Source organism: Pelodiscus sinensis, chromosome 14 (assembly GCF_049634645.1).
Source record: "Pelodiscus sinensis isolate JC-2024 chromosome 14, ASM4963464v1, whole genome shotgun sequence".
Taxonomy (NCBI): domain Eukaryota; kingdom Metazoa; phylum Chordata; order Testudines; family Trionychidae; genus Pelodiscus; species Pelodiscus sinensis.
In genome coordinates, this window is record NC_134724.1 from 43,211,144 (window position 1) to 43,227,644 (window position 16,501).

Below are 16,501 nucleotides of genomic sequence, written 5' to 3' on the forward strand. Positions count from 1 at the left end.
CCATAAATGAAGTAGATGATCAAGGGCTACTGGTGTCTCTGCTTTTTACATGAAATTTTATGTTGAGGAAACACCAAAATAATCTAGTTGTGACTTTTTTTCCTGTAGACTTCAAGCCTTTATCAAAATATTTTTTCATTTGCACATTAACCATCTCTCTATAGTTTTTCATTTTAAAGCTTTCTCCTTACTTGTTGTTACAGATACGTTATTGGCACTTTAGAACTGTTAGTAGCAGAGAACTATATTATAGTTTACTTAAATGGTGCTACGACACGGAGAAAAATGCCAAGTTTAGGCTGGCTCAGGAAATGTTACCAGCAAATTGATAGAAGGTAAGATTAAATTTTACTACAGCATCTAGACATCTTTTTACATCACCTTTCTTTCATTATTTGTAATTTGTGGAAATTGCTAATTAGCATATTGTGAATTGAATCCTGAAACAATTGTCCTGTTTCGTTTTTGAGTGATTTAGGCTCTGAAACCCCAATGCAGAAATACTGCTGGAAAGTGTTGTTTAATTTCAAATGAAATGCTTGTCAGTATTCTTTCCACTAATCATAAAATTGCCCTGTGAATTACTATTGAATAAGGGCTTCACAGTGTATTGTATGGTCTTATTTAAAGTTACCTTCCTGAATAGTCTTGCAGGAAAGTTGTGACATCACTTGAACAGGTCAGTATCAACTGTAAAAGAAAAGCTGATTTAGAATGAAAAAGTACTTGCAATCTCTTGCACAGCTGTAAAAAGAGCCAGTAAAAAAAGCTTCTTTCCAGCTCTACTTTTCCTATGAGTGTCTACAGTAAAAGTCTAAAGAGATCCCATTAGTGGAGCTTGCAGTTAGATTGCATTTATCCCGTGGAGGCTGCACAAGTGGGGTGGAGGAGAATTCTATGGATCTGAAATTTCTTATTTAACTTATCTGAAAGGTAGATATGCAACTCTGTAATACTGGGTGGGTATAAGATGCAAAAATATTGAGGCAGCTGCTGTTAGCAGTCCATTTCCCCCAAAACACATTGGCAATGGTCTCAGATAAGTTATAACAGTCCTTTTTTCCACTATCTTCCCTTTATTTTCCTTTATCTCATTTACTATCCAGACACCTATTTCCCAATAGGACTTCACTCTTACCTCTCTTGGAGAAAGGTTGTTAAAATGTGTGGAAGAATGAGTTAGCCATATTGATCCTTGAGACATACCAGTAACACTTGGCAAAAATCTCTTAATTGGGTAACTTATTTTTAGTTCTGTCTCCTCACAATCTGATTCTCAAATGATCTATTCATGACAAATATTACCAAAACCAGGTTACGTTGCTTTAGTCAACTCTAGTAGACAAGGAGTTGACAATAGAGACTCTTTTAACTGGAGTTTATTCATTAGCTTATGACACAGAGAAATAGCACTTGTACAATAATTGAACCATTGTACTTTTATATTAAAAATGCATTTTTTATTCATTTTGTTCCTTAACACTGGTGTTCAATACTTGAATTCTTTAGGTTAAGGAAAAACCTGAAATCGTTAATAATAGTTCATCCTTCTTGGTTTATCAGAACACTTCTGGCCGTCACAAAACCTTTTATTAGGTAATATTCTGGAAATTACTTCATTTAAAGAAAGTAAAAATGTATTAGCACTTTACATTTCTGAAAGTAATACTAAATATTTAAAGATGTACTCAACAATTACGTAATTATTCTTTGTTTGTTCTTCTGCAGCTCAAAATTCAGCCAAAAAATTAGATATGTCTTTACTCTGGCAGAACTCACTGAACTCATCCCCATGGAATACGTTGGCATACCAGAATGCATAAAACAGTATGTTTTATTATTCTTCCATGCTAAGGTGTGATTGGTGCAGAGCACAATTGAGAACTTGTCAGTTTTTCAACATGTCTGTAAATCAGCATTAATCAAAACAGTGGTACTCTTGCCCTGACTTTCCCTTAGAGTTGTGATTGTGTTGACTTCTGCTTCTCATGGTGCCCAGCATAATGGTACTCAAAACATTGCGGTGAAACAATACTTAGCTCTGGTTTATATAATTGCTCAATTATACTTATGATTCCACAAGATTAGTTCATGCTCCGATCATAATGAAAGATTAGTTGATACTCAGGCCTCTCTGAAATTATTAAAATTCACTTGCTAGTGTGAGAAATGCTCATCTTGCAGGTACTTCAATGTAGCACTCACACCAAAGTATTTGAGAAGTTGCAGACAGAACAAAAACAAAATAGGTTAAGCAATCAAATAGATCACAAACAAATAAGGAATCCCTTTGACTATAAATGTAAGCCTAAAAGTCCTTAGAGAGGAGCAGATTTAAGAGCTTTTTTTTAAAAGTGGGGATAGATGAAATAAGAGATGTTAAAGAGGATGCATTCTAAACCATATGGTTCATTACACCAAGAGCACATCTGCCTTCAAGCTTGAGGTATGACGGTAGAATTTTTTTTAAACTAGGCTATATGTTACTTTGTGAGCCTCAACAGTACAAGGCTCACAAAGTAGAGCTGATGCATGTGGAGCAACAGTTTAGGATCCAAAGAATCAATAGTGACCTTTTGAAGTTGATCTACTACTTCATAGGCAATTGGCTTACAGAATCCATAGTAGTAAGGTTATGATGTTGGTCACAAGGCATGTGTTGGTGTTGAAAGGCTGACATGAGGATAAATGTCCAGCTGGTTCAAATTGCAAAACAGAACATCTTGTAACATGCAGAATGTGGCTTTTTGTTGAATATGCACAATTGGCACAAGCCTGTATATCTGGCATACTCTATAGGGCCTGTTCCCTTCAAAGCACGGGATTTGGAGGTGGTAGGTAGAGATTGTGACATGAACAGTCTTATGTTATCCCAAGGTTGAAAAGACACCCTTGATGCAGCCTGCTGCAATATTGATCAAGCATTGATCTTCTGCAGAGACCAAGCTCAGGGCAAAAGTATATGCCAGAACATTTTGGCGCATTGCTGTGTTGGAGAATATGGCATTTTGAGTTGTACTTCAAAAATAGGGGTGTCAGTTTCTGGATTTTGAGATGAGACCAAAATGGACTAAATTTACTATGGTTACCACATAGCAACCAAATCTCTGAAAGCTCTGCATTTTAATTTAAGCTAATATTATAAGGTATATATTAACGTTATGCTCTAAATAACTGTACTAGTTTCAAGACTTGATATTCTATTTCCATGAAGAACTTTGAGTTTGATTGTCCTTCATATCTTGTACTTACTGAAATCAAACTTTTCCCCACTAAGGTATGAAGAAGAAAAGTTTAGAAAGAAACACAGAAGGTATATATATACACACAGACACACCTTATTTAAGGATGCATCTAAACAAGTCCATTTGCACTGCACATACTAACTCTTTTCAGATTGGTTGGCTTGCAGACAGGAACAAGCATTTGTAAATATAAACATGCACTAATCATTTATCTTGAGTTTTGATGTTATGGTAAATGTAACTTGTAAGAGTTCCACATAGAAATGTACCCAAGGATGGGTTTGTAATCTGTCAATATTTCATTACGTCAGAGGTGTTTTTATTAAGGGGATGTGTTGACTTTGAGCTACATAGTCAAAAAGTCATATGCATTTTTGAACCAGCTTGAACAAATTAAGTTTATTATTAAAAATATGTACTGTAATTTCTAGATGCTTCTTACAAATTTCAGGATTTAGCATTACTATCTTGCTTTGTTCAGTTTTCACTAATTTCAAGATACCTAACTTGCACAGCCCATAAATTAGTTTATATTTTGCTCAATGCTGTTTGTATTTGCAATGCCTAGATTCCTTGCTAATAAATATTGGATTTTCTGTATGCTGAAACTTAATGGCTTATAACAATTCAAGCAATTCCTATATCTGATAAAAATACTTAAAACATATCAGTAATCACCATTCAGTCTTTCTACCAATAACCTCACTAAAACTCTGTTTCTAACTTTAAACTTTATTCTGAGCATTCCTACTGCTATATGCATAACAAACTGTTTAGGGAGAAGTCACTTTCTATAAAACATGTCATTATATAGGAAGATAGAAAAAATAAAATGCATTGAGAATTAACTTGTCAGAAATAACTTTTCCCATATGGCTTTTACTAGCTCTTATAAAAACTGAAGCAAAAAGCTAGTGGAAAAGTTTAAAACTGTTAGCCTGTACAAATAAGCTTTAATTCTGCAATAAGGTAGCTGAGGTTTAAAAAAAAAAAAAAAAAAAACAGTACCAACTCCCAGAAAATTCAGTTACAGTTCTCACAGCAACTCTGACTTGTTACACCTTGTTAATGTCTCATATTTTGACTGTGTTTGGACTCCAAGGAAACATTTGTTATGGGTTGCAGTGGATATAGAATTGAGCATTGAGAAGGAATATATCCACTTGAAATTTCAAATCTTAGGTACAACAAACAGAGTACTTTCCCTTTCTAGTGTTGCTATGTGAAAATCTGATTATAGTGGGGTATAATTGGGGGAAAAAACAGATCTTAGTTACTTTATTGACAACATAGGTGCTTTCCTATATAGTGTCATAATATTCTTAGGAGTTAACTGTAAAAACAGTAATTAACAATACTTTAGACATCATTGTAGAGCCTTGTGGTTTAAGTTGCCATATCCCTTGATACTTGATGTACAGTGATTTTTTTCCTTTGGGAATTACTCAACTCATTAAAATACAATCCGAGATCATATATACATGCTTTACTCTGCTATTGCCTTGAGAAGTGGTGTGACATACTGCACAGATACTGCTGTGTAGCTTCTAAACCATATATTCTTCAGATTTCAGTGTTTTAGATACTTAAACAGCCAAACCAAACTTTAACTGAAGTGACTTTTTCCCAAAAAAATCATTTTTGGCACAGAATAATCAGCTGAAATAGTAACTTAAAATATGAAATGCATGCAAATATGGCTGACTTAGATATTATTGGTATTACTGCCATAGCATTGGAGCTGTGGACCTTTTTTACTGAATTCACCATGAACTATATCAACACCAGAGAACAGTCTTAGTCAGTTAAACCATTTGTGATGCAAAAGCTAAAGAGAGGGAACTGTCTTCCTCCTTACTCAGTTTATTAAGTTCAATAAATATATACAATAAAAGCCCTCGTGAAAAAGTAATTGATTATGTAAAATGAGGGGATGTGCCCGGTGCTGCTTGGGTCCATAATTCAGGAATTCCATCAAGTGTGTTTTTCTTCATCCCTATAAACTTTTATCATTTTTTACTGTTTTAACAAAAAAAAGTCTATAGTCAGTTTGGTTTCCAATAACATTTTCTTCTATATTTCAAACTTTAAGCTTTGGTTTAGTTCTGCTAAAACAGAGTACTACTCCAGATTTCTCAGTTTCTCTTTTCTGTAAGGTTTATTGAGTAGCAATCCTATTTTTCTGGCTCATTTTGGATCCATCTGTTTCAACATTTGCTCAGTTGCCTCAATTTTGAGTACTGTGCTTGTTTTGGTGATTGTCTCATTTGTATAATTTTATGAGAAGCAAATCCCATTCTAGGCATATCCCATTTTCCTGGCACAACCAAACCCTTAACTGCTTTAAGTTATAAGGGGAAGCTATAACCCCAAATTTGGTGATCCTAGTTCTTACTGTTTAGGAGTAGTTGATCAGACAGGCAATCTCTAAAATATATACTAAAGTAAAATATATACTTGAAAGTAGGAATAAGAGATCCTCCGGAATAGGGCTTTATTCCGGAGGATCGCGCCAGTCTGGACGCTCTTTTCCGGCTTTTCCCCAAGCCGGAAAAAAAGCGACGGCCATGTTTATTTAAATCCCGCGGGGGATATTTAAATCCCCCGCAGATTTCCCTATTCCAAAGTTCTAAAATAGCATGCCTCTTCTGAAGAAGGGGCCAGTGTAGACCTAGCCAAACTGAAGCAATTGAGCCATTAGATTAAGCCAAAAGTTGTGTTCCATGTCTTTGGGTATTTTAGGCAATGCATACATCATTTCTTATATGTTGGTTTATTTCTGGAATCTCTACCTTTATTGCAATAATTTTAGCATACAGTTTAGTACAGGTAAATTAACTTTGGAGAGGTGATTGTTGCAACAGAAGTTACCAAAAAAGGTTTGATACTATTTAGCTACTAGTCTGCAGAGATGGAAAAACACATGCATCTCAGAAGTGTTGAGCAGCCATCTTTAGGCACACACACATTTGACTTTTGGTTTGAGTATTTGAAGTTCAGATTTGGTTTTAACCTGTTCCCCATTTGTCAACATCCTGATGAATTTTGCCTGGTTGACACGGAGTCCCAGAATTGGCTACAAGCCAGATTGGATTCCAGCCCTGCAAACAATTTTTTGCACAGAAGTAGTCTCACTGAAGAGTTGAGTTGATATGTGAAGTTAAGCATGTGTTTGCAGTATTTGGGTCTAGAATTCTAAATCAATTGGTAGGTTCTTCTTAAACTAGCTAGGAATGTTGTAAATGCAAGCATAAATACTGACACTAACCACATATATCCAAAAACTAAATTAGAAGGAATAATATTTGTTCATAGTACAGGATTTTAATTTTGCTTGTAATAAGTGTAAAGCATTTAGTGCCTACATGGCATTTTTACTCCATAGACAGGGCAGTGATGGAGCAGGATTGGACTTGATGACCTCTCGAGGTCCCTTCTAATTCTATGATTCTATAAAGCTCAAAGGAAAGCTGTGTCTGGACTAGAAAAAGTATTAGGTATTTACTAGCCAGAGAACTAAGTGTACTAAGCTCAGGCAACATGAAGGATGAATGCCTCCGTGCACCAAACATGTCGGTAGACTGGCCTGATGAGATGCCAATAACTCTGTCCTATTTTGGGGAACAGAGAGGACATTATGGTTCTCTTTTGTGGGTCTCTGGCTGATGGATTTAAAAACTGTTGTCCTTTTTAGCTGCTTGGAAGGAACTTTCTCATCCTCCAACTTCAGAGCCTCTTGGCTGATGGAGAGTAAGAAGGGTGTTTTTGCTACTCTACTTTTTCCCAAGCCTTTTTTAGTCACTTTCCTGTAAGTACTTTCACTGTTCCTATCTTTCCCTAGCTACAGCATAGTGAAACTGACAGTTTTCTTGTCAGTTTCTCAACTGCTGTTTAGAATCCTCTAGGCAGAAACTTACCTGAGTTCTGTTTATCCTCATTCTGCTTTTTGGGAATGTCATGAGAAACAGTAAACTGAAGCTGTCCGCATGCTTAGCAGGACAGCATGTGTATCAGTTAACATTTAAGAGGTTCTCCTATCAGCCATAAAAGCCAGAAATTTCTTTAAAAATAAATCTTAAATCATTGACTTAATCAACTGGTGACTGCAGAAATCTAAGCAAGAGGATGCATAGTAGGTCAGGAGCATTTCCCTTCGCCCTTTCCCACACAAAACAACAAACAAAAACCACATAACTAATCATTATCTTCATCTTGCATAGTGAAAGCTAACAGGAATGGAAATTAAATGTTTTACCCAAAGAATCAGTGCTCAGAGCCAGGACTAGAATCTGTACAGAACCATGTTCAGTGCACTGACTAAACCATACTCATCCTAGCTGAACAGCATGCATTTTACTTGAGTGACTCTAAAGTGGCATGTGATACTGTACATATGCACAGACTAAATTAAAAATATGGAATGCATTGTTTGCATCTAACTCTATATAGTAACTAATTGAATACAATATTTCAAAATAGCAAGGATCTGTATACAGTGCAAGTTATTTCTACTAATTGTTTAGAAAACAATTCAGTTCAACTTTAGAAATATATGTGGTAATGGAAATGGTGAGTTCTGTTACATTCACGCTGTTCTTTCAGCTTAATATTTAATACAGATGTTCCAAAAAATTGTTTATGGTTTATTTTTCCAAAATAAACTGCATTCTGTTCTTAAAATGGCCTTTTTTTATTCCATGCCTTACAGGCTTACATGTTAGTGACACTTTGAATAAATGAAAGAGCAATCTGCTTTTCTTGCAATATGCGAAATTTTGTTTCATTTTCCTAATATTTCTTCCAAATACCAGATCTGTTTCTGCTTGAAAACACTTTTTGAACACCTTTAAAATCTATATTTTTAGGTTGCAATAATAAGGTGGATCTTTAACATTTTGCTTTGACTGAACTACTTCACTGATGTTTGTTTTTAACAGTTGAATGATATTTACTAAAAACTTTTGCGATATAAAACCTTTAATTCTCCTATTAAGATCAGCTTTTTATCTAATATAGAAAGTAAATGATTACTCAATTTGTGGTTTATATGCTAACTTTTTTTTATTACACAGAATTGACCAAGAGCTTAATGGAAAACAAGAACAGAAAAGTGAACAGTAAGACTGAAGACTCTGCTGGTGGAATGATGCATTTTTTTCATTTACAATGCATTCATTAGTCTTTATTATATAATGTTATAAAAGGTGCCTTGATATATCTCTGAACTTGTACACAGGGGACTGTTGTCTACTGTATTGGTTTGAAATTCTTGACTCTAATAGCTCCTTTACCATGTAATCATTTTCTACTGCTAAAGTCAAAGAACCTTATGTTTATAAGGAGGTATTCTTGCAATTATCTAAATGATGCATGTTCAGTACAATATTTATATACCTAAATGTTAAAGGAAAGAGATAATATATTTTTATGACTTTTTGAACAATGTTTTATTATGTGTCCCTGCAGAATGAATTCTTTTGCAGGTAGACAAGGCCATAAATGCTGTCATTGTTTTGTAAAGTGCATGACTGTTTTTTGCTGTAAATAGTTAAATACATTTCCTGAAAGATTTCAAAACCTAATGTTTTTAGATGGCAGTGTTCATGTAGTGCACATTTGAGACAACTGAAGATAACCATTTTTGTTCATGTGTCTAATACAAGTAGAACTCATTTTCACTCGTAGAATGAGCTTGAGCTTTGGTTTCTTCCATATTTTTGGGGAAAAAAAGAATTGTAGCTCTGAACTTTCACTTCTTGTTCACCACCTTTTAACCTAGTTAAGCCACACTGGAGACTAACTAGTTCACGTTACTAATAACAAACTTTTCACCATTAGATGATTAGTTTAAATTCTGCTCAGGTGCTTAGTAGATAATCGCTGTCTAGTGAGTGATCAGTGTGAAATTACATCAATCCAGTTACTTTTGGGTGAGTGTCAGTTGGCACTAACTGTAACTCTGTTCAGTCTCAGCAGATGCATAAAGAATTGCATGGGCATAGATCTTTCAGCCATAAAAGTTGCCCATTCAGGTCAAGATCGAAGTACCCTAGAAAGGAGGTGTGGATAGTCTTGCACTGCCTTTACTTTGTAGATGGAGATGTTCTATCTCCAGTGCTATTGGGCGCTTCTCACAAGCACTAAATTCACTTTAAAGAATGCAATGAGTCTTTTTCCACATGTGGTTATTCAAGACGTAGCCACAAGTTTTCACTTGGTGTTCTTGGGCACAAAAATTGATTTTTTCTATTAGCATAGCTAAATTATACTATGTTCTGGGCATATCATGTAAGGAAATATGTAAGTCTTTTAAAATTTACTATTTGGTAATCGTCTATTTTGCCAGGTGTGTGAAATAAATCCAGGTTGGAAGTATAAACATTTAAATGACATTGAAACAAATATTTTCACTTCTGTTTTTACTGCAGTGTTCACTGCTTTTGTCGTAATTAGGGTTGCCAGATACTTTCACAAAAAATCCTGAACATGAAGGAAAAAAGTTGAGCAAAAAAAAAGGGGGGGAGGGTTAACCAAAGTTGTTGAGCTCCTCCTGCCCCTCCCCAAAAAAGTCACTGCATCTTTAAATCAACACGCTTACTTGCTCCACCCGCCCCTGCCAGACATGGCAGGGAAAGAATGTCTGGTATTTTACATGTCCAGTATTTTCTGGTTTTTTGTTGTTGTTGTTTTTTAACGGACAGAGGCCACAAATACCGGACTGTCCAGGCGAAAACCGGACACCTGGCAACCCTAGTCATAATCACAAAACCAAAAATCCTCATCTGATATTCTTTCTAAATAGTATATTTTTGGAAATATCAGTAGTATCTCTCAGTTCTTACACACAATCAAAATAAATCCAGTTTACTTACAAAAGGTAGGTTTCAACAAGATGGTTACACCTCAGTTAGGTATAGCACTCATAGGCTAATCATACAACTGTGATTACTATCCTTTCAATCCTTTCAGACTCCTCACTATGTCTAATCAACTATGATAGGTGCAGTATCAGCTAATTCTGATGTCAAGATCAGGGCTGTCTGCCTCTGAACTGCAGGGATCTGTTTAACACATGCTTCAAGGAATCCTTCTCAAGGCCTGCTGTCCTAATCAAAATATGTATCTGACTCCATCATCAGTTTGTGTAGATTTAATGTGCTGTGTCTTCTGTCTAAATAGGCAACCTTATCTTCAAGTTGCCCTATATGCATTTTTGTAAGGCTCCTGTCTTGGTCCGAAAGCAAAGAACATATATGAAGATACTTTCTTCTGAAGCTAGGATCTGATGGGTGACCTTGAGCTAGTCACTTCAACTTACCTCCATTTCCCCACTTGTAAAATGGATAAGATATTGACCTTTGTTGTAAAGGACTTTGGTATCTACAAACACTGCTACATAAATGCTTGGTGCTGTCACTTCTATTCCTCATTCTATGTATCAAATAATGTCAACTTCATCTTATTGGCTGAAACCTGTGTACTTCTCTAGCCTAGCAAAACAAATGAGTAAAATTCCAATACTGGCCAAGTGCAAAGTCTGTATAGGCATGCAGATCTGGAAATCTTTTGATTTCATTTTTCTAGCCTTTAAGCTGAATATATTCTGCTCTACCTGAAGAAGTAGAGGTCATCCTCTCATTTCAAGTATTTTTCTTCAGATAAAGATGCTCTCTACCAAAAGAAATTTCTTTTAGAAGTGGGATCCAACAGTTGACTTGGATTGATGCATTGTGATGACACAATTAAATCAATCTCAGATTATTGAAAGATGTCATTTGTTATAAGTAGTGAACACAATAGCTAAAGATTGTTCTATTTAAAGCAAGTTGGTAGAATTTTTACGAGACATTTTATTCCATTCTTTCTCCATCTTCTTCATTGCTTCCTTTTTTTCCCCCCACACTTGCTTCTCCTTTACTCTTACCTCCTACAAGTTGATGACAATAATCTTAAACAGAACGTGTTTTGTGGAATTCTAGGTTCTACTGTATTTTGTAGTCGACATGCTCAGTAATTGCAAAAGGTGGGACTTCTGCTTCTTGATGATTAAAGGAAGTGTGTGGAGCTTTTTTTTTTTTGCTTGCTTTTTGACATTTAAAAAGGTTTCATCTTTGCTATTTTTCTGACAGATTCTCTAAACTGGAGCATTAATTGGTTTGTGATAGCAGAGATGCAAAGAAAGTGAAATTTGAGTAGATGCTGAAAAAGGGTCTTTTTATACAACCCAAATAAAATAATTTTCTCACAGTAACTTAAATGTAGGCATGTAAATGCTTAACCACTTAACTGGTAAGCTTCACCCGTTAACAGTTCCGGGGGGCTAAAACAGCTCCCTGCCTACCCTAGCCAGGGGGATGTTTCAGCCCTGGCAGGGCCTGCTAGAGCAGCCCCTGTCAGTGGCTGGCCCAGCCTCCTCCCCTCGTCCCCCACCACTGGCTCCCCAGGAGCGGGATCAGAGACCGCTCCAGAGCCCCATAGCGAAACCTCCCACCTGGGAGCGGGGCTGGCAGCAACAGGCTCTGCAGTGCATATAGCTGTGTAACTGCTATATGTTACTTCTTTTAAAATAAATTTTTACATCCCTACTTAAATGCCTTATAAATGCCATGAGAAACTTTTAAGACTCAGATCTCCCATACCCAACACACGTAAGGATTTCAAAGCTAAAAACGTCTGTTTAATTTGAACTGCCAAATTTCATTTAAAAGGAAAGACTTTACTAATCAGTACTTAGAGACGGGGGAGTTGTATCATGCATTTTAGTGGTAAGCTATAAATATTACTATATTGATCAATGTTCCCTCTAATATTGATCAATGTTCCCTCTAATTATTTCCATCCATGTGAGGATTTTTTTCCACATGTGTGGAATAAATGATGTGCACTAAGGCATGTATAAAAGTTCACCACCTGTAGAAACTAAAAACCTAGACGTGGGCGCACTGATAAACTGCTGGACAGCATTTGAATCACTTCTGTGTAGATGCAGAAGCGCACTGCTTACAGGGAACACTACTCTTGATTTAATCACAGTTAACTCATGCGATTAAATAAAATTAATCATGATTAAAATTGTGATTAATCATGTCTTTAATCTTACTGTTATGCTATAATAGAATACAAATTGAAGTGTATTAAATAATTTAGAGGTTTTCTACCTTTTCAAATACATGGATTTCAATTATACAATACAAAGCTTTGTATTGTTAAAAATGATTGCACTGTAAAAATGATTAAAAACAGTATTTTTCAGTTCACCTAACATGCATACTGTAGTGCAATCTTTCTGTAATTTAAAAATTTAATTGAACATACCTGCATTTGAAAGGAAAAGAAAACTTAAGACCCTACAAGTCCACTCAGGTTTTACTTGTGCTGCCAGTTGCTAAGACAAACCATTTGTTCACAAGGAAGCATGCTCCCTGCTTCTTATTTGTAATTTCACCTGAAAGTGAACAGGCATTCATGTAACACTTTTGTACCTGTCATTATGAGCCAGATATACTAAACATATGTATGCCCCTTCATGCTTCAGCCATGATTCCAGAGGATATGCTTTGATGATGATGATGCTTGTTTAAAAAAAATAGGGAGTACTTCAAAGCTGTAGTGCTGCACAAGTGACCCTGGCTCAGATGTGCGGTGCTTCCCCTTTGAACATCGCGTGGAGCCCAGGTTCAGCTGGAGACTCCCCAGCTGATCCCAGGCTTCACGCAGCATTTCCACGGAATCCACGATCAACTGGAGAGACCCAAGCTGACCAAAGAGGAATGTTGAAGTGCCTATCGACCAGTTGATGGAAATTCTGTCGACTACTCGACTAGTAAACTAACTGATATTTAACATCCTTAGTCTGCACAGGGAGCAGTTTTTAAACTGGCTCCCCTTGTAGACCAGCTCCCACCTGCCACCCAGTGCTGCTGCCTGTGATACAGAGGCAGCAGCGTGGGGTATCGGGGCTCTCCGGGAGTGGGGGTTGGGAGCACACTGGCTGGCTGTCATGTAACAGATAAGATTTCATGCGGTTACATGGCTATTCAGTTACACTGTATCTAACATCCCTGATGCAAACACGCCTGTTCTCGCTTTCAGGTGATATTGTAAACAAGAGGCAGGCAACATTATCTCCCCTAACTTCAACTTTAATGATCAAAAGATTGCACAAAAGTACTTGTATGAGGTGAATTGAAAAATATTATTTCTTTTGTTTTTACAATGTGAGTATTTGTAATCGCAAATATAAATGAGCACTGTACACTTTGAAGTTTGATTTGAAATTGATATATTTGAAACTACAGAAAGCATTCCAAAATATTTAAATGGTGGCAGTCTCATAGTTTGAAAGCATGATTGTGTGATTAATCATGATTAATAGGCTGTCAGTTAAAAATTAAACACTAGTCTCAACTCATTTTCCAGCAGCTGGCTCTGTCTGTATCAACAAAACACCAATATTTGCTGAGAACAGCAAGCTGATGTCAAATAATTCTGATGGTTTAAACTTTTAGTAATTCTTAACTTTTCAAGACTATATAAGTCATTTATCAGTGATGGAATTAAAAGATGACAAACTTTATTGAAAATTATAATAGGAAAGATGTAGAACTAAGACTTCAACTTTTTGAACCAGCATTCCCACCCACTTGCTTCATGTCTGATGATTTACTGATAGACTTGGATGTGTGTTGTCTTGTAATGTGAATTTTTCCTTCAGCAGGAGATGGAGGAATACTTTTCTATGATGTGGTTTCTGTGCTCTGTTAAGAGGCATATAGGCATTGAAAGTATCTTCGACATTGGATAACTTGGGATGCCATGCTCAATGAATGTCTAGAATATAAACAAGTGATGGTGAAATGTCAGCAACTTTATTTTGCTGTCAATGTGGTTGAAGTATAGGTGGTCTCTTGGGCAGATGACCAATTGTGATGGATGCATAAAGTGACTTCAGCTCCTAAATTGTTGAGTAATTGAAAATCAATGGGATTTTAGGTTCCTATGTCATCTGGGCACTTATAAAAATTTTATCTATATAGTAAGGAAAAGTTTGTAGCTGATTTTCCATTGGAAGAGTGGTAGTAATGTATTGAATGGTGGTGAGGTATGAAGATGTTGAGTAGACTGTTTAGCACTGACACACAATCAACATTTGAAATCTTGATCATGAAGCACCAGGGTTTATAAAAAGTTCCTTTTTTAAACTTGGAACTTAACTGGTCCAAACTCTTACCTGCAGTGTTAATTAAAAAATAATGTATCTTGTATTCACTAGGGATGTGAACATGTAGCTTGGGCTCATTGGTTAATCCTAAAGGTTACACACGCTTCTCCCTGCCCCTGCTGTCTCTGTATCCAAAGTAGCAGGGGCAGGGAAGTGGCAGCCAGCTTTTAAATTGGCTCCCCCAAGCACCAGCTCCCGTGAAGCTGCCTGACCCCTTTCTTCCCCCTGCTGCCAGAGCGGTCAGCAGTCAGCGCACATGGGGAGCTGACTTTTAAGCTGGCACCCCACATGAACCAGCTCCTGTGGAGCCATCTGCTCCCCAGGCTGGCTCTGATTCAAAGGCCATGGGAGGCGCATGCCACCTCCTGCAGAGCTGCCTATGCTCCCCCCCCCCCCCCCACATACACACACACACACGCTGCTGCCTCTGACACAGAAGCAGGGGGAAGAGGCAGGAAACTTCACAAGAGCTAGCTCCCGCAAGCTGCCCCATGTGTCAATGTATAATTGCTGTAAATTTCAGTGGTTACACATTTACAAAATTAAATGCATTTTAACATCCCTAGTATTCACAGCCTTAAACTCCTTCCTGACATTTTTGGCCTGTGATTTCCCTTTGTTTTCAGTGATCAAGGGAAAGAGATGTTACCTTGTTTTGAGGAATTCTGTATGGCAGACTATACATTCTAGACAGCTAATTAGTAAATCCCTGATGCTTACTACAATTGAACAAGTGTCAGCAAACCCATCTGTGCCAACTGAGTGTTAGACTTTACAAGATTAGTGATGTTAGCAAATTTCAAAATTTGCTACAGATTTCTGAAACTTTTTAAAGGTTTCATTTTCACTAAGACTAGATCAGACAAATTTGGCTGTGTGTGTGTGTGTGTGTGTGTGTGTGTGTGTGTGTGTGTGTGTGTGTGTGTGTGTGTGTGTGTGTGTTTATATAATCATGTCAAAGGTTCTGGCTCCCCAAATTAGGAAAGCTCACATTTAGCCATTTTGGCCAGTTAACTTCCAGTTTGCTGGAAAACCTAGTAAGAAATAGCATATGAGTTTTGAATGGGATTTCTAGGAAACTAAAAGGAGAGGGGAGAATGTGATTTTTAAACTGATTCTCTTTACGCTTTATAGAGTCACAACAGCAGATTCATACTCAAGGATATAACTCTTCCTCAATTTCAGATTAATATCTCTTTCATTCTTTGGGAGTTTTGTTTAGCATTTATTCCGCTTTTTGAAAATGTCTTAAAGTAGTGACCACATGTTTTAAAAAACCCCACACTTTAACATCCCCATTGGGCACTACTGCTCTATAATCCTTAAAGAATGGTCACCTTTCCAAAGCCATATGTGACAAGCTTCTGACACTTGAAAATTTATGCTGTAACTTTGCCTAAAGTACTGAGTCACCTATATTTAATCCTAACTTTGTAGTTTCTCAATTAATTACTAAAGCAACATCTTCATCTGGAGTACCATTCCTAGTCCCAGAAGTAGCTGCATTATTTCTCTTCTGCCCCGTTAATTTCAACTGGTTTCAGGAAAGTACTCCTTTCACCTACCCTTAGACTGTCCCCTTTTCAAGTGAAGCAATGTTCTTCCCTCTTTTCTTTAACTTTACAATTTGTTGTCATGAAGGAATGGGCAAACAGCTTGTATTTCTGAATGTCACCTAGCTCTTGTTGGAATCTCCGAATCCTTGTTTTTATTTTGATAAAATAACAGGATAAATGGGAAAATTCAATAAATGTTTTTGAAATATACTTGTCAGAAAGTTCTCTTGATTTAACCCCCTTGATTAGCACAGTGTTAGCTCGATGTTTTCACGTCCTGTCTGCAAAGCAGAAGTCCCTACACCAAACAGCTTATTATCTAAAACAGTGTTTCTCAACCTTTTTTATAAAGTACCTCTTTAAAAAAATAAGTACCCCCAGTACCTACAGTTTTCAGACACACACCCTTTTTTTCTACCATTGCAACACATTTGTTTAAACAACTTAATTGTAGCTGGGTGGGCAATGAAATTTTTGGG

General features: G+C 36.6%; 1 protein-coding gene across 8 annotated transcripts in view; it reads left to right on the forward strand.

Annotated features, from left to right (window-relative positions):
* The window catches only part of BNIP2 (BCL2 interacting protein 2), a 33,614-nt gene extending 17,382 nt beyond the window's left edge, over positions 1 to 16,232 (forward strand). For 5 of the 8 annotated variants that reach the window (XM_075897692.1, XM_075897690.1, XM_075897689.1 and 2 more), the window contains 5 exons: positions 204 to 335; positions 1,510 to 1,596; positions 1,729 to 1,827; positions 3,278 to 3,313; positions 8,318 to 16,232. In XM_075897692.1, coding sequence (XP_075753807.1) covers positions 204 to 335; positions 1,510 to 1,596; positions 1,729 to 1,827; positions 3,278 to 3,313; positions 8,318 to 8,366 — 403 coding nt within the window. In that variant the 3' untranslated portion in view covers positions 8,367 to 16,232. The remainder of the gene's footprint in view (positions 1 to 203; positions 336 to 1,509; positions 1,597 to 1,728; positions 1,828 to 3,277; positions 3,314 to 8,317) is intronic. The other 3 variants (XM_075897694.1, XM_075897695.1, XM_075897696.1) reach the window with 3 other exon arrangements.
* The last annotated feature ends 269 nt before the right edge of the window (positions 16,233 to 16,501 follow it).